Source organism: Scyliorhinus torazame, chromosome 3 (assembly GCF_047496885.1).
Source record: "Scyliorhinus torazame isolate Kashiwa2021f chromosome 3, sScyTor2.1, whole genome shotgun sequence".
NCBI classification, from domain to species: domain Eukaryota; kingdom Metazoa; phylum Chordata; class Chondrichthyes; order Carcharhiniformes; family Scyliorhinidae; genus Scyliorhinus; species Scyliorhinus torazame.
The window spans coordinates 290,088,677-290,107,504 of record NC_092709.1 but is presented as its reverse complement, the minus strand read 5'-3'; the positions used below and the strand labels follow the sequence as shown (position 1 = coordinate 290,107,504).

At 45.4% G+C, this 18,828-nt stretch overlaps 1 protein-coding gene across 24 annotated transcripts in view; it reads right to left on the bottom strand.

Moving 5' to 3' along the window:
- The window catches only part of LOC140409166 (transcription factor 4-like), an 818,430-nt gene that overhangs the window by 22,327 nt on the left and 777,275 nt on the right, over window positions 1-18,828 (bottom strand). For all 24 annotated transcript variants that reach the window (XM_072497371.1, XM_072497372.1, XM_072497388.1 and 21 more), the window contains one exon: window positions 17,419-17,554. In XM_072497371.1, coding sequence (XP_072353472.1) covers window positions 17,419-17,554 — 136 coding nt within the window. The remainder of the gene's footprint in view (window positions 1-17,418; window positions 17,555-18,828) is intronic.

Here is an 18,828-nt window from a genome sequence, read left to right as displayed (position 1 = left end):
AGGGTTTCGAACATGGAGGTGGGTGGGGGTGGGCAGGGTGGGCGATATGTTCCTGGAGGGGAGCTTTGCGAGTTTGAGGGGCTTGGAGGAGAAATTTGGACTGGTAAGGGGAAATTATTTTAGGTACTTACAGATGCGGGACTTTGTACGCAGACAGGTCCCATCCTTCCCACGCCTCCCGCCAATAGGGATCCAGGACAGAATAGACTCTAGAGGAGAAGGAGGAGAGGGTAGAGTCTCGGATATCTACAAGATGCTCATGAAGGGGGAAGAGTCCCAGACGGAGGAACTGAAACTCAAATGGAAGGAGGAGCTTGGCGGGGGGATGGAGGATGGGCTGTGGGCGGAAGCCTTGAGTAGGGTAAACTCAACCGCAACATGTGCCAGGCTCTGCCTGATTCAATTTAAGATAGTTCACCGGGCCCACATGACGGTAGCTCGGATGAGCAAATTCTTTGGGGTAGAGGACAAGTGCGCTAGATGCGCGGGAGGATCAGCGAACCATGTTCACATGTTTAGGGCATGTACTAAGCTTAGGGGGTACTGGGAGGGATTTGCGTGGGTCATGTTCCGGGTGCTGAAAACAAGGGTGGTGATGAGTCCAGGGGTGACAATTTTCGGAGTTTCGGAAGACCCGGGAGTCCAGGGGGAGATAGAGGCAGATGTTCTGGCCTTTGCTTCCCTAATAGCCCGACGGCGAATACTGCTGGCATGGAGGGTCTCAAAACCCCCGAAGACCGAACGATGGCTTTCGGACATGTCAAGTTTTCTGGGTATGGAAAAAATTAAGTTCGCCTTGAGGGGATCTGTACTGGGGTTCGACCGAAGGTGGCAACCATTCATCGACTTCTTCGCGGGACAGTGAATGTCAGCAGGGTGGGGGGGAGGGGGGGGGGGGGAGATTAGAGTAGAGTAGGAGGGATAAATAGGCGGATAGGGTCTAGGGGAGAGGAACGGGCATGTACAGTATGGTTTGATTGAAGTATTGGTTTTATATTGATGTTTGCACATTTCTGTTATCTGTAACTGTTTACAATGCCAAAAAATACCTCAATAAAATTGTTTGTTAAAAAAAAAGAAGTCTTTGAGGAGGTAACAAGGAAGTTAGACAAAGGAGAACCAGTAGACATGATCTATTTGGATTTCTAGAAGGCCTTTGACAAGGTGCCGTACAGGAGGCTGCTAAATAAGATAAGAGCCCATGGTTTTAGCAACAAGTACAGGCATGGATAGAGGATTGGCTGACTGGTGGAAGGCAGAGAGTGGGGATAAAGGGGTCTTTTTCAGGATGGCAGCCGGTGACAAGCGGTGATCCGTTGGGGTCAGTATTGGGACCACGACTATTCACGATACACATTAACAACCTGGAAGAAAGAACTGAGGGCATTGTTGTTAAGTTTGCAGATGATACAAAGGTATGAGGGCAGTACAGTAGCACAGTGGTTAGAACTGTTGCTTCACAACGCCAGGGATCTGGGTTCGATTCTCGGCTTGGGTCACTATCTGTGTGGAGTCTGCACGTTCTCCCCGTGTCTGCGTGGGTTTCCTCCGGGTTCTATGGTTTCCTCCCATAAGTCCCAAAAGGTGTGCTTGGTAGATGAATTGGACATTCTGAATTCTTCCTCAGTGTATCCGAACAGGCGCCGTAGTGTGGCAACTAGGGGATTTTCAGTCTAAAGCCTACTTGTGACACCAATAAAGATTATTATTATTATGTAAGGGACATATAGTGTTGAGGAAGCAGGGAGGCTGCAGAAGGCCTTGGACAGGCTATGGTGGGCAAAGTAGTGGTAGTTGGAATAAAAGTGGAAAAGTGTGAGGTTATGCACTTTGGTAGGAAGAATAGACTCATAGACTATTTTCTAAATGGGCAAAGACTTCGGAAAATTGAAGCACAAAGGGACTTAAGAGCCCTTGTTCAGGATTCACTTCAAGTTAACATGCAGGTTCAGTTGGCAGTTAGGAAGGCAAATGCAACATTCGCATTCATTTTATGAGGGCTAAAATACAAGAACAGGGATGTACTGCTGAGGCTGTATAAGACTCTGGTCAGACCCCATTTGGGGTATTGTGAGCAGTTTTGGGCCCCGTATCTAAGGAAGGATGTGCTGGCCTTAGAGAGGGTCCACAGGAGGTTTCAGAGGAATAATCCCCGGAATGAAGAACTTGTCATTTGAGGTTACAGTTGAGTACTCTGTGTCTGTACTGGTTGGAGTTTAGAAGGATGAGGGGGGATGTTATTGAAATTTACACCAAACTGAGAGGCCTGCCGTGGATATGGAGAAGATGTTTCCACTAGTAGGCAGGAGAAACTAGAACCCAGGGGCACAGCCTCAGACTGAAGGGACGATCCGTTAAAACAGAGATGAGGAGGAATTTCTTCAGCCAGAGCGTGGTGAATCTGTGGATGTCTTTGCCACAGAAGGCTGTGGAGGCCAGATCACTGAGAGTCTTTAAGACAGAGATAGGTAGGTTCTTGATAAGGGGATTAGGGGTTACTGGGAGAAGGAAGGAGAATGGGGATGAGAAACGTATCAGCCACGATCGAATGGTGGAGCAGACACGATGTGCCGAATGGTCTAATTCTGCTCCTTGTCTTATGGTCTTACAGTCATTATCATTAAATGAACAGACCTGAGGGACTGAACGGGTGAATACTTTTCCTAACTGGCTACTGGCCAATGCATGTTTGAGGATGTTCTTATTTATTTGTTCTTTGATGGGAGTGTGGGCATCACTGACTCGGCTAGAATTCATTGTCCGAGAAGATAAAATGCCTTCTTAAACCGCTGCAGTCTATGTAGTATCGATACATCCACAGTGCTGTTACAAAGGGAGTTCCGGAATTTTGACCCAGTAGGGGCGATACGGTGGTGCAGTGGTTAGCAGTGCTGCCTCATGGTGCCAAGGACGCGAGTTCGATCCCGGCCCCAGGTCATTGTCTGTGTGAAGTTTGCACATTCTCCCTGTGTCTGTGGGGGTCTCACCCCCACAACCCAATGTGCAGGGTAGGTGGATTGATCAGGCTAAATTGCCCCTTAATTGGAAACAAATAATTGGGTGCTCTAAATGTGTGAACAAAAAATTGTTTGACCCAGTGACAGTGTAGGATGATGACATAGTTCCAAGTGGTGTGTGGCTTGGAGGAGAACTTGCGGTTTTCCCATGGATTTGTTGCCCCTGTCCTTCCAAGTGGTGGAGATCACGGGTTTGGAAGGTGCTGTGAAAGGAGCCTTGGTGAGTTGCTGCAGTGCATCCTCTAGATGGTGCACACTGTTGCCACTGTGCATCGGTGGTTGGTGGAGAGAATGTGGAAGGTGGTGGATGGGGTGCTGATCAAGCGGGTGGCTTTGCTCTGCAGGGTGTAACGCATCTTGACTGTTGGATTTTATCTGCATTCTTACAGGCAAGTGGAGAATATTCTATTACACTCCTGACTTGTGAATTTTGGATGGTCAATGACCTTTGGGGAGTCAGGAGGTGAGTTACTCTCTTCTGACGTCTTCTTGAGCCACAGTATTTATATGGTTTGTCCAATTCAGTTTCTGGTTAATGGTAACCTCCAGGATATTGATTGTGGGGAATTCAGTGATGGTAATGCCACTGAATGTCAAAAGGAGATGGTTGTGTGGCGTGAATGTTACTCGCCACTTATCAGCCCAAGCTGGCATCCTGTCAGGCCTTTCAATCTTGTGTCACACCAGTGGGGAATTTATGTCAATGTCAAACCCAATTGCCAATGAGAGGCTTACGTAAGGTGATCCTCAGTTTGCCAGAGACGTCAGGGTGAGTGTAACAACTTTCTGCAATAGTGCTGCGCTGTTCAATATTCTATAAGGGTAGACCAGTTCCTGTATCCATGTCCATGTCAAACTGATGTCATGGACAACACCGTACTGCTGGGCACTTGGACCCTCCCATGTCACCAAGTTGGGTCAGTACTTGCTTGGGCTTGGGGAGAACAGGGGTCTCCTTGCCTCGTGCCACACAGCTGTGTTTATCTGGACAGCACTGTGCTGCAGGACTCATGCAGACACCGGAACAATGGTCGAAGTTCAACCGGGAATGGAGTGAGAGGTGAGGCTGGGTTGTGGGGCGGGTAGTTGTGGCCTAATGAAGTCGGGGGGCGGGGGGTAATGTGGAAGGAGGGTTGAGCAAAAGATGTTGGGAAAGGATGAGGGCTCATGATGGACAATAGACAATAGAACATTACAGCACAGTACAGGCCCTTCGGCCCTCGATGTTGCACCGACCTGTGAAACCAATCTCAAGCCCATCTACACTATTCCCTTATCGTCCATATGTTTATCCAATGACCATTTAAATGCCCTTAGTGTTGGCGAGTCCACTACTGTTGCAGGCAGGGCATTCCATGCCCCTATTACTCTCTGAGTAAAGAACCTACCTCTGACATCTGTCCTATATCTATCTCCCCTCAATTTAAAGCTATGTCCCCTCGTGCTAGACATCACCATCCGAGGAAAAAGGCACTCACTGTCCGCCCTATCTAATCCTCTGATCATCTTGTATGCCTCTATTAAGTCCCCTCTTAACCGTCTTCTCTCTAACGAAAACGGCCTCAAGTCCCTCAGTCTTTCCTTATAAGATCTTCCCTCCATACCAGGCAACATCCTGGTAAATCTCCTTTGCACCCTTTCCAATGCTTCCACATTATTCCTATAATGCGGCGACCAGAACTGCTCGCAATACTCCAAATGTGGCCGCACCAGGGTTTTGTACGGCTGCAATATGACCTCATGGCTCCGAAACTCAATCCCTCTACCAATAACAGCTAACACACAGTACGCCTTCTTTTTTTTAAAAAATAAACGTTTTATTGTGTTATTTCTTTGGCATTTTAACAGCAACAAAATCAACAATATATATAACAAGGAAAATATAAACAAATTCTACCTCGCTCTCCCACAGGTCTTGCCATTACTTACCCCCCCTAACCTAACCCCCTTCTGCTGACGATTAATTCTCTTGTGAGGAAGTTGACGAATGTTTGCCACCTCCAGGCGAACCCCAGCAGAGACCCTCTCATGGCGAACTTAATTTTCTCCAGGCAGAGGAAGCGAGCCATATCCGAAAGTCAGGTCTTCGATTTCGGGGGCTTTGAGTCCCTCCATGCCAGCAATATGCGTCTCCGAAAGCAAAGGCCAGAATGTCCACCTCTTTCTCCTCCTGGATTTCCGGGTACTGCGATACCCCACAAACCGCCACCTCCGGACTCATTGCCACCCTTGTATTTAATACTGTGGACATGGCGTCAGCAAACCCCTGCCAAAATCCCCTCAGTTTTGGGCATGCCCAGAACATGTAGACATGGTTCGCTGGCCCCCCCGCACACTTCGCACACCTATCCTCCACCCCGAAGAATCTGCTCATCCGGGCCACTGTCATGTGAGCCCGGTGAACAACCTTAAACTGGATCAGGCTGAGCCTGGCACATGTTGCGGTAGCGTTGACCCTTCCTAACGTGTCCACCCAGAAGCCCTCCTCTATCTCTCCCCCCAGCCCATCCTCCCACTTTCGCTTCAGCTCCTCGGTCTGCGTCTCCTCCGAACCCATAAGCTCTTTATATATGGCCGAGACGCTCCCTCTCCTATCCATCCTCTAGAGACCACCCTATCCTGAATCCCCCTTAGCGGCAGAAGTGGGAAGGTTGGTACCTGCTTCCGCAGGAAGTCCCGCATCTGTAAATATCGGAATTCATTTCCCCCAGCCAATGCAAACTTCTCCTCCAGCGCCCTCATAGTCGGGAAGCTTCCTTCCAAGAACAAGTCCTCCATCCTCTCAATCCCCACCGTACGCCTTCTTAACAACCCTATCAACCTGGGTGGCAATTTTCAGGGATCTATGTACATGGACACTGAGATCTCACTGCTCGCCCACACTACCAAGAATCTTACCATTCGCCCGGTACTCTGTATTCCTGTTAATCCTTCCAAAATGAATCACTTCACACTTTTCTGCATTGAACTCCATTTGCCACTTCTCAGCCCAGCTCTGCAGCTTATCTATGTCCCTCTGTAACCTGCAACATCCTTCCGCACTGTCCACAACTCCACCGACTTTAGTGTCATCCGCAAATTTACTCACCCATCCTTCTACGCCCTCCTCCAGGTCATTTATAAAAATAACAAACAGCAGTGGCCCCAAGACAGATCCTTGTGGTACACCACTAGTAACTGAACTCCAGGCTGAACATTTCCCATCAACCACCACCCTCTGTCTTCTTACAGCTAGCCAATTTCTGATCCAAACCGCTAAAATCACCCTCAACCCCATGCCTCCGTATTTTCTGCAATAGCCTACCATGGGGAACCTTATCAAATGCCTGACTGAAATCCATATACACCACATCAACTGCTTTACACTCGTCCACCAGTTTGGTCACCTTCTCAAAGAACTCAATAAGGTTTGTGAGGCACAACCTACCCTTCACAAAACTGTGTTGACTATCCCTAATCAAATTATTCCTTTCTAGATGATTATAAATCCTATCTCTTATAATCCTTTCCAAGACTTTGCCCACAACAGAAGTAAGGCTCACTGGTCTATAGTTACCGGGGTTGTCTCTACTCCCCTACTTGAACAAGGGGACAACATTTGCTATCCTCCAGTCTTCTGGCACTATTCCTGTAGACAATGACGACATAAAGATGAAAGCAAAAGGCTCTGCAATCTCCTCCCTAGCTTCCCAGAGAATCCTAGGATAAATCCCACCCGGCCCAGGAGACTTATCTATTTTCACACTTTCCAGAATTGCTAACACCTCCTCCTTATGAACCTCAATCTCGTCTAGTCTAGTAGTCTGTATCTCAGTATTCTCCTCGACAACATTGTCTTTTTCCTGTGTGAATACTGACGAAAAATATTCATTTAGCACCTCGCCTATCTCCTCGGACTCCACGCACAACTTCCCACTACTGTCCTTGACTGGCCCTACTCTTACCCTAGTCATTCTTATATTCCTGACATACCTGTAGAAAGCTTTTGGGTTTTCCTTCATCCTACCTGCCAAGGACTTCTCATGTCCCCTCCTGGCTCTTCTTAGCTCTCTCTTTAGGTCCTTCATGGCTAACTTGTAACTCTCAAGCACCCTAACTGAACCTTCACGTCTCATCTTTACATAAGCCTCCTTCTTCCTCTTGACAAGTGATTCAACTACTTTAGGGAACCACGGTTCCCTCGCATGACCACTTCCTCCCTGCCTGACAGGTACATACTTATTAAGGACAAGCTCCACATTACAATTGTGCCCATCCCCTGCAGTTTCCTTCCCCATCCTATGCATCCTAAGTCTTGCCTAATCGCATCATAATTGCCTTTCCCCCAGCTATAACCCTTGCCCTGCGGTATATACCTATCCCTTTCCATCGCTAAAGTAAACTTAACCGAATTGTGGTCACGATCACGAAAGTGCTCACCTATCTCCAAATCTAACACCTGGCCTGGTTCATTACCCAATACCAAATCCAATGTGCCCTCGCCTCTTGTTGGCTTATCTACATACTGTGTCAGGAAACCCTCCTGCACACATTGGACAAAAACTGACCCATCTAAAGTACTCAAACTATAGCGTTTCCAGTCAATATTTGGAAAGTTAAAAGTCCCCCATAACAACTACCCTGTTGCTTTCGCTCCTATCCAGAATCATCTTTGCAATCCTTTCCTCTACATCTCTGGAACTTTTCAGAGGCCTATAGAAAACTCCCAACAGGGTGACCTCTCCTTTCCTGTTTCTAACATAGAACATAGAACATAGAACAATACAGCGCAGTACAGGCCCTTCGGCCCACGATGTTGCACCGAAACAAAAGCCATCTAACCTACACTATGCCATTATCATCCATATGTTTATCCAATAAACTTTTAAATGCCCTCAATGTTGGCGAGTTCACTACTGTAGCAGGTAGGGCATTCCACGGCCTCACTACTCTTTGCGTAAAGAACCTACCTCTGACCTCTGTCCTATATCTATTACCCCTCAGTTTAAAGTTATGTCCCCTCGTGCCAGCCATATCCATCCGCGGGAGAAGGCTCTCACTGTCCACCCTATCCAACCCCCTGATCATTTTGTATGCCTCTATTAAGTCTCCTCTTAACCTTCTTCTCTCCAACGAAAACAACCTCAAGTCCATCAGCCTTTCCTCATAAAATTTTCCCTCCATATCAGGCAACATCCTGGTAAACATCCTGGTAACCTCAGCCCATACTACCTCAGTAAACATGTCCTCATCAAACGTCCTTTCTGCCACCGTAATACTGTCCTTGACTAACAATGCCACACCTCCCCCTCTTTTACCACCTTCCCTGAGCTTACTGAAACATCTAAGCCCCGGAACCTGCAACAACCATTCCTGTCCCTGCTCTATCCATGTCTCCAAAATGGGCACAACATCGAAGTTCCAGGTACCAACCTATACTGCAAGTTCACCCACCTTATTCCGGATGCTCCTGGCGTTGAAGTAGACACACTTCAAACCACCTTCCTGCCTGCCGGTACATTCCTGCGACCTTGTACCCTTACTCATGACCTCACTACTCTCAACCTCTTGTACACTGGAGCTACAATTCAGGTTCCCATCCCCCTGCTGAATTAGTTGAAACCCTCCCGAAGAGCATGAGCAAATTCCCCCCCCAGGATATTGGTACCCCTCTGGTTCAGGTGTATACCATCCTGTTTGTAGAGGTCCCACCTACCCCAGAATGAGCCCCAATTTTCCAGATATCTGAATCCCTCCCTCCTGCACCATCCCTGTAGCCAAGTGTTCAACTCCTCTCTCTCCCTATTCCTCATCTCGCTAGCACGTGGCATGGGTAACAACCCAGAGATAATAACTCTGTTTGTCCTAGATCTAAGTTTCCACCCTAGCTCCCTGAATATCTGCCTTACATCCCCATCCCTTTTCGTACCTATGTCGTTGGTGCCTATGTGGACCACGACTTGGGGCTGCTCCCCCTCCCCCTTAAGGATCCCGAAAACACGATCCGAGACATCATGGACCCTGACACCTGGGAGGCAAAGCACCAACCGCGAGTCTCTCTCGTTCCCACAGAATTTCCTATCTGTCCCCCTAACTATGGAGTCCCCAATGACTAATGCTCTTCTCCTCTCCCCCTTCCCTTCTGAGCAACAGGGACAGACTCTGTGCCAGAGACTTGTACCCCAAGGCTTACCTCTGGTAAGTCCCCCCCCACCAGTATCCAAAGCGGTATACTTGTTACTAAGTGGAACGACCACAGGGGATCCCTGTACTGACTGCTTCCTCCCAGCCCCTCTCACCGTCACCCATCTATCTTCATTCTTCAGAGTAACTACACACGTGAAGCTACTACCTATGACCATCTCTGCCTCCCGAATGATCCAAAGTTCATACAGCTCCAGTTCCAGTTCCAGTTCCCTAATGCGGTTTTTGAGGAGCTGGAGATGGGTGCACATCCCACAGGTGAAATCAGCAGGGACACTGACAGTGTCCCTCACCTCAAGCATTCTGCAGGAGGAACATTGCACTGCCTTCCCTCTAGATAACTTGCGGATAAAACAAGAAAAAGAACGAAAGGAAGAGCTTACCTGATATTCACTCAACCCCTTGGGTTAGAGGAGGTGGCTCCTCTCCCGCGCTTTTAAATCTCCGTCTCCTCTCCCGCTTTTAAATCTCCGTCTCCTCCCGCGCTTTTAAATCTCCGTCTCCTCTCCCGCTTTTAAATCTCCGTCTCCTCCCGCGCTTTTAAATCTCCGGCTCCTCTCCCGCTTTTAAATCTCCGGCTCCTCTCCCGCGCTTTTAAATCTCCGGCTCCTCTCCCGCTTTTAAATCTTTGGCTTCTCTCCTGTGCTTTTAAATCTCCGGCTCTCCTTCCGCGCTTTTAAATCTTCGGCTCTCCTCCCGCTTTTAAATCTCTGGCTCCTCTCCCGGGCTTTTAAATCTCCGGCTCCTCTCCCGCGCTTTTAACTCTCTGGCTCCTCTCCCGCTTTTAAATCTCCGGCTCCTCTCTCGCGCTTTTAACTCTCTGGCTCCTCTCCCGCTTTTAAATCACTGGCTCCTGTCCCGCGCTTTTAAATCACCGGCTCCTCTCCCGCTTTTCAATGTCCCGGCTGTCTCTCCTCTCGCGCTGTTTTCACTCTCCCGACTGTCTCTTCTCTCCCGCTGTTTTCACTCTGTTTTCACTGTTTCCATGATGGCATGCAAAGGGGCAAGGAGACAGATGGAAGGCAGAGGGAAGACCGAGTGGAGGGAAATTGGACCTCAACAAACCTGCAAGAAAAGCTCACAAACAAGGGGGGGGGGAGTGCAAAGGGATACTACATTGTTTAGTGGAAGGGGATGGATGAAGACTCTAGATGCGGTGGGTAGAGGTCCAAGTCGGGCATGAGCTCTAGGGAACATTTTAAATCAAGGAACAGACTTCTCGAGGCTGCTAACTCCCTGCATGGCCTGGTGAAGACGGGTGGGTTGGAGAGTGATGCGAGTGTTTTGGACTAGTGTTTAAATATGGCACCAGAACCATTGAACCTGTCAGCTGAGCGCAGGCAGATGAATCAGTTCGTTAGGAGAGTCATAATTAATGAGCTCTCAGGCGCAGAATCTGGTGCGGGGCCCTGCTATCCTGGTCGGCAGGATAGGTGCCGCCTGTCACAACACGTAGTCTCAAAATGGGTGAGTTCCAACGCAGGTCCAAATCAAACGGAATGTTTTCATTGAAGAAGGTTTGCAAATGATTGATTTGAATTCATGCTCTTGGAGATAGGCTGTTGGAAGTAACTGAAGATGGTTGTTTGATTGATTAAAGAACCATGGCGTTTTAGTCAGCAGATCCTGAACTACCAAGGAACAGCACTGCAAGTCCTCTCCTACTTTGTTGAAATGTATTTGTAATATACAGGGACATTGCAATTATGAAAAATGTTCTGGAATGTATTCTTAAGCATTGCACAACTGAGTATCCGAAAATAGAGCAGATATGTGTTAAAATAAGTTAACTTCCTTCCCACTGAGTTTGAGGGAACCGCTTCTGTATTGCAAAAACAACTGGACAGTGTCTGACCGGAGTGAAGGCAAACATGACTTTTTTTTAAAAGAAGAAAAAAAATCCAGTTCCTAAGCTCTTAATTGCAGCTTCATACAGCAAGCTGATTGCATTCTCTAAGGGTCCAGCAATCGTTCCACAATGTAGAAACAATGATTGAATACATTTTAATCTAAACCTCTTAATTTTTCCAGTTAATTTAACTGAGCTTTCCAAACTCAATTTCATGTCAAGAATGGCATGTTACATAATCACTTTCAGCTCAATCTCCCCTACAGTCACATGTAATCTGCAATATTGCTTTGTGCAGTGAAAATAAATCAACACAGCCCTAAGTCAAAATTATAGTGATCTTTCTAGTATGCAATTGCCACAAAGATGCTTGCAAACAAAATTATGTGTAACATGGAAGGAAAATCTATGTTCTGCTCAAAAGTATAAAGAGTATTCTAATCAGTGACATGTTTCTGCCTGGTTACTAGCTTAGCTTTCGCTTCGAGGCTAACCTAAACCTCTATTCAATGAATGGAGCTGCTCTGGATTGCAAATGGTTTCTCCCCGAGCTTAAAGTCATTGGAGTCTTTCAAGAGAAGGGAAACCAAAAATAGTAAGTTTCCATGGGTGGTAGAAAAGCTGACGTGTTCTTTTTAAAGGCAGTAGATGTATTTCATATATCTTTCATAAAAGGCTTTGGCTGGATGCTTTAAATACAATGTCCTCCCTGAGACTTTTCTTCCTCTTTAATATGGTGGATTGAAATGGGAGTGTGGAAAGTTTGAAGCATTCAAAATCATTGGCAATTTGTTAACCAAAGGATTACAACATCTGGACTGGATTTGTTTATTGTCACCGAGGTACAGTGAAAAGTATTTTTCTGCGAGCAGCTCAAACTGATCATTTAGTACGTGAAAAGGAAAGAAATAGGGCAACATCTGATATGATCAGTGTTAATATTAAGCAATGCTTAAGATATTTTCCCAATAGGTTTATCTACACTTTCATGTAATCACCATCTATCACGGCTATGGCCTGCCCATGGCACATACCTTATGAACGTGTGTTTTATGGAGACAATATGAATGTCATGCCGAGCACACAGGAGAATTTTACAAGTTGATAAAAACTGTACTCTCTTGTAAAACTAGACATTGTTGGACTATTAAAATAGCTGCCACAGATCATCTTACTTTTAAATTTGCAAGTTGGCCAAGTTTCTGTAAGCTTCTAAAGGTGGAGCACAATGATAACGGAATGTCACCCCTGCCACTGTCTGGACTCACCTCAAAACAGCATGGACAATAAATCCTAAGACCACCTGTATCCATAACTGCCAGGTAACAAATGGGAACTCCTAAAACTGATTATGGACAATGAAGCCACCACTTCAGGTCAATGATTTTGGTCACACTGATTGCTTCCAATTGGGTATTAATGGACAGTCATCACATAACTGAAATGCTTTCAATTCTGAAAGCATTTTTATTATAAGCCCGGCTTATATCCGAACAAAGGAATTAAGAGCAGGAGTAGGCCATTTGACCCTTTGGGGCTGCTCCGCCATTCAATAAGATCATGGCTGATCTGATTGGAATCACAAATCCACATTCCTGCCTACCCCTGATCACATTTCAACCCCTTGTTAATCAAGAATCAATCTAGCTCTGTCTTCAAAATATTCAAAGACTCTGCCTCCACCGCCTTTTGAGAAAGAGAGTTCCAAAGACTCACAACTCTCTAAGAGAAAAAAGGTTCTTCTCATCGCTGTCTTAAATGAGGGATCACTTATTTTTAAACAGTGACCCTGAGTTCTAGATTCTCCCACAAGGGTAAATATCCTCTCCACATAGACTGTCAGGGCTCCTCAGGATCTTATACGTTTCAATCATGTTGCCTCTGACTCTTTTAAACTCCAGTATATACAAGCCTAGCCTGTCCAACCTTTCCTCATAAGATACCCAGTCCATTCCAGATTTTAGTCGAGTAAATCTTCTCATAATTGCTTCTAATGTATTTATATTTTTCCTTAAATAAAGAGACCTATACTGTACATAGTCCTATAGATGTGGTATCACCAATGCCCTGTACAACTGAAGCATATAATCTCCCATCTTTTGCAATCAATTCCCCTTTCAATAAATGATAACATTCTATTAGCTTTCTAATTACTTTCTATACCTGCATACTAACCCTTTGTGATTTACGCACTGAGACACCCAGATCCCTCTGCACCGCACCTCAAAGCTCTGTAATCTACGGCAGCACGGTGGCGCAGTGGTTAGCACTGGGACTACGGCACTTGAGGACCCAGTTTGAATCCTAGCCCTGGGTCACTGTCCGTGTGGAGTTTGCACATTCTCCCCGTGTCTGCGTGGGTTTCGCCCCCACAACTCAAAGCTGTGCTGGTTAGGTGACTAAGTGGCTTAAATTTCCCCTTAAAAAAAATAATTGGGTACTCTAAATTTATTTAAAAATAGCTCTGTAATCTCTTATCATTTAGATAATACATTTTTTTTATTCTTCCTTCCAAAAGTGACAATTTCACATTTTCCCATAGTATACTCCATTTTCCATATCTTCCCCCACTCAAGTAATCCATGCTTATCCCTTTGTAAACTCCTTATACCCCCTTCACAATTTACTTTCCTACCTATCTTTGTATTGTCAGGAAATTTTGCAATTATATCTTTGGTTGTTTCATCCAAGTCATATATATAAATTGTAAAAATTTGAGGCCCCAACACTGATTCTTGAGGCACACCAATTGCTACACCCTTCCAACCAGAAAAAGACCCATTTATGCCAGCTCTTTGTTCCCTGTTTACTAGTCAATCACATACCCATGCCAATACGCTACCCCCACCACCATGAGCTTATTATTTTCCGCAATTATCTTTGATGTGACACCTTATCAAATGCCTTCTGGAAAGTTAGTACATTCACTGGTTCCAGCAGAATGACTCCTTCCAAGACCTTCAATAAATTGGTTAAACATGATTTCTCTTTCACAAAACCATGCTGACTCTGTCTGATTGCCTTAATTTTCCCAAGTGCCCTGCTATAACATCTTTAATAATACTTTCTAACATTTTCCCTATTCGAGTTGTTAGGCTAACTGGTTAATTTGCTCAATGCAACTTCCCTGGTGATTGTCATTTTTCTGTGTTCCCCCTCCCTTCCAGTTCCTGATTTACAGCTATTTCTGGGATGTTACTTGTGTCCACTGTAGTGAAAACCGATGCAAAATACCTGTTAAATTCACCCGCCATCTCCCTACTTTCCATTAACAATTCCTCAGGTCACTTTCTATAGAACAAACGCTCACTTTGGTTATTTATAGAAACCCTTCCTATCCGGCTTTATATGTTTTAGCTGTCTTTCTCTCATATTCTAATTTTTCCCTCCTTATTAATCGTTTTGTCATTCTTTGTTGTTCTTTATATTTTGTTCAAGCTTCTGACCTGCCACTTAGCTTTGCACATATATATGCCTTTACTGTAGTTTGATACTGTCGTAAAGTTTTTTAGTTAACCACAGATGGTGGGTCCTCTCCTTGGTCATGGTCGTGGGTTTGGAAGGTGCTGCCTAAGGAACTTGGTGAATTCCTGCAGTGTATCTTGTATATGGTACACACGGTTGCTACTGTTAGTCGGGCTGCTTTGTCCTGGGTGATGTTTATACGGCTGGTCCAGTTAATTTTATCACAGAATCATATAATTTACAGTGCAGAAGGAGGCCATTATGCCCATCAAGTCTGCACTGGCCCTTAAGCTCATACCACCACTCTAGCCCTGTAACCCAATAACCCCACCTAACCTTTTGGACACTAAGGGACAATTTAGCATGGCTAATCCACCTAACCGGCATATCTTTGGACTGCGGGAGGAAACCGGAGCACCCAGAAGAAACCTATGCTGACACAGGGAGAAAGTGCAAACTCCACACAGAGTCACCCGAGGCCGGAATTGAACCCGGGTCCCTGCAACTATTGATAGTGGGGAATTTAGTGACGGCGAAGCCATTGAATGTCAAGCGGCACTGGTTAGATCCTCTCTTTTTGGAGATGGTCATTGTCTGTCACTTGTGTGGCATGAATGTTACTAGCCACTTGACAGCCCAGTCCTGTGTATTGTTCACGTCCTATTGCCTTCGGATAATGACTGTTTGAGTATCTGTTATGTCACGAATGGTGCTGAACATTGTGCAGTCATCAGTGAACATACAAACAACAAACAAAGAACAAAGAAATGCACAGCACAGGAACAGACCCTCCTCCGGTAGCGAGTTCCAGGCACCCACTACCCTCTGTGTAAAAAACTTGCCTCGTACATTTACTCTAAACCTTGCCCCTCTCACCTTAAATTTATGCCCCAAACCTATGCCCCATCTTCACTTCTGACCTTATGATGGAAGAAAGGTCAATGATGAAGCAGTTGAAGATGGTTGGGTCTAGGACGCTACCCCGGGGAACTCTTCAGTCCTGTCCTGGAGTTGAGATGATTTGACCTTCAACCACCACAACCATCTTCCTCTGTGCCAGGTTTGACTCCAACAAGTGGAGAGTTTTCTGCCTGATTCCCATTGACTCCAGTTTTGCTAAGACTCCTTGATGCCATACTCGGTCAAATGCTGCCTTGTTGTCAAGGACAGTCACTCTCACCTCACCTCTGGCATTCAGCTCTTTTCATCATGTTTGAACCAAGGCTGTAATGAGGTCTGGACTTAAGTGACCCTGACAGAACCCAAACTGAGCACCCGTGAGCAGGTTAATGCTGAGTAACTGTCCCTTGATAGCACAGTTGATGATCCCTTCCATTACTTTGCCGATTATCGAGAATAGGGTGATGTTTCTTGTGTACAGGACATACCTCACCCCATGACATACAATGGCATTTCCATCACTGAATCCCCCACAATCAACATCCTGGGGGTTACCATTGATCAGAAACTGAACTGGACCAGCCAAATTAATACTGTGGCTACCAGGGCGGGTCAAAGTTCAGGAATCCTACGGTGAGTAACTCACCTCCTGACTCCCTAAAGCCTGTCCACCATCTACAAGGCACAAGTCAGGAGTGCAGCTCCAACAACACTGAAGAGGCTTGATGCCATCCAGGACAAAGCAGCCCACTTGATTGGTCTTCCTTCCACAAACATTCAAATCCATCGCCACCGAAGAACAGTGGCGGCCATGTGTACCATCTACAAGGTGCACTGCAGTAACTCACCAAATTTCCTTAGACAGCACCTTCCAAACTGAAATCCACTACCATCTACAAGGTGCACTGCAGTAATTCGTCAAGGTTCCTTAGGCAACACCTTCCAAACCCATGACCACTAACATCTAGAAGGACAAGAGCAGCAGGTACATGAGAACACCACCACCTGGAGTTTCCTCTCAAGTCACTCATTACCCTGACTTGGAAATATATACTTTTTATTCGTTCAAGGGATGTGGGAGTCGCTGGCTGGGCCAGCATTTATTGCCCATCCCAGTTAAGAGTGTCAACCACATTGCTGTGAATCTGGAGTCACATGTAGACCAGACCAGATAAGGAAGGGCATTAGTGAACCAGATGGATTTTTACGACAGTCGACAATGGTTTTATCCTTACTTTTAGACTTCTAATTTCAGATTTTTATTGAATTCAAAATTCACCATCTGCCATGGTAGGATTCGAACCCGGGTCCCCAGATCAGAACTCTGGGTCTCTGGATTACTAGTCCAGTGACAATACCACTACGCCACTGCTTCCCTATCACTGTCGCTGAGTCAAAAGTCTGGAACTCCATCCCGAACATCACAGTGGGTGTACCTACACCTCAGACTGCAGCGGTTCAAGAAGGCAACTCACCACCAACTACTAAAGGGCAACTAGGGATGGGCAATAAATGGTGGCCTAACCAGCGAAGCCCACATCCCGGAAATGAATTTTTTAAAAAATAAAGGAACTGATAATGGGAGCTCGTCAGAAAGGTACAGCGATAATCGTGAGGGATTTTAATCTACATTTTGACTGGGAAAATCAGATGGGCAAAGTTGGCATTGATGAGTTCATTGAATGTTTTCGGGATAGTTTCTTAGAACAGCATGTTCTGTAGCCAACCAGCGAATAGGCTACGCTAGACCTGATTGTCTAGTGTCTCTCTCCCCTTTTTCGGAACAAATGACAAACAGCCTCAAGCAACATGAAAAAATAACCTCATGCTAAATAGTTAGCATTTAGCAAGCATTTTTATCACCTTGCGAACAAAGACCTATTGATGCTGGCCTAATAAATTAACTCTGAGTAATTATTTTCAACACACTATGATTTGTGGATCGGTAATGGTCTCCTATGTTTAAATTGCACTGAGGTAATGCTTGAAGCTGCCAGTATTTACCTCTGTATGGGTCCTGGGACTGGTTTATATCAGGAGATGTAGCTGACTGCACTGGAAGCTGTGGAACTGGCACTTGGTTTGACACGATTGGATGGCTGCCTCGGAGCCCAACGCCTTCTTCACGATGAGCACCCACCTAGAATTTGAGACGCAAAAACGCACATCATTCAGCAGTTGTTTCCACCAAAAATTGAATTGCTGAACAACATTTCGCTTGAATCACTTACAGAAAATTACAAGCTTCAATATAAACTTACCTAATATACTGTCAAAGTTAGGCCTTTGAACATAGAAAGAAAACTTCAGATAGTTTGGAAACTTCAGTCAGCAGTTAAAAACTGTTTTGTCCTAATTTACTTTCCTTCTGTGCTGAGGACACCAGATTTCAGTTCTATAGACATCTAACCGCCACGTCCCCCCCCCCCCCCCCCCCCCCCCCCCCAACCAAATGACCATTCCTCAAAAGTCAGAAAGTTCATTGAACTGTGGAGACTCATAACAGCTGGGCCCAAGAACTTCCCTTTTTTAAAATATAAATTTAGAGTCCCCAATTAATTTTTTTCCAATTAAGGGGCAATTTAGTGTGGCCAATCCACCTACCCTGCACATCTTTGGGTTGTGGGGGCGAAACCAACGCAAACACAGGGAGAATGTGCAAACTCCACATGGCAGTGACCCAGAACTGGATTTGAACCTCGGACCTCGGCGCCGTGAGGCGGCAGTGCTAACCACTGCCCCACCGTGCTGCCCCCAAGAACATTTTTACCTGATGTTCATGTTCATTAAAGTCGGAGAGGAAATGGTGGAAGCTAGTTTGACCCGATTTCTAACCTAGAGATACCCTTATTGAGATTCTATTTTTGCATTTTGTAGAGTTAATTCAACATCAGCGCTGACCAGCAAACAAACCTGGATCTTATATGGTTTAGTACCACAATCTTGTATGGTTTATTACCACACTACTTAGTACATTTATACATTGAGACACCAATATGTATATAATGAATATTTCACAAATAAAGCATAAACACCATAGTTTCTACCAAAATGTCAACTACCATTAAAAATAAGTGAGACTTAACAGATTTTGTGATCTTGACTGCAAAGAAGGACCACATTATGCTAAATGGCAATGGAAACTAGTTCATGCATGGTACACAGTACAGCTGAATGCTGAACTAGATACAAGTAGTTTGATTCGAGATTTTATACCTGTGTTCACTTGCATTTTATTTTAAAGATCTAATTTGAAATTATTGTACTTGAGCCAAATAAATCCTTTGTGTTTGACATTACTCAATCTATTAATTCAATACCAGAGTATGCTCTGAGAACGATAGTCACATATTGCAGGCATAACATTTATAATATGTTTTAAAGAATTTCAAAAGTGATGTGTTCTTTTAAGCT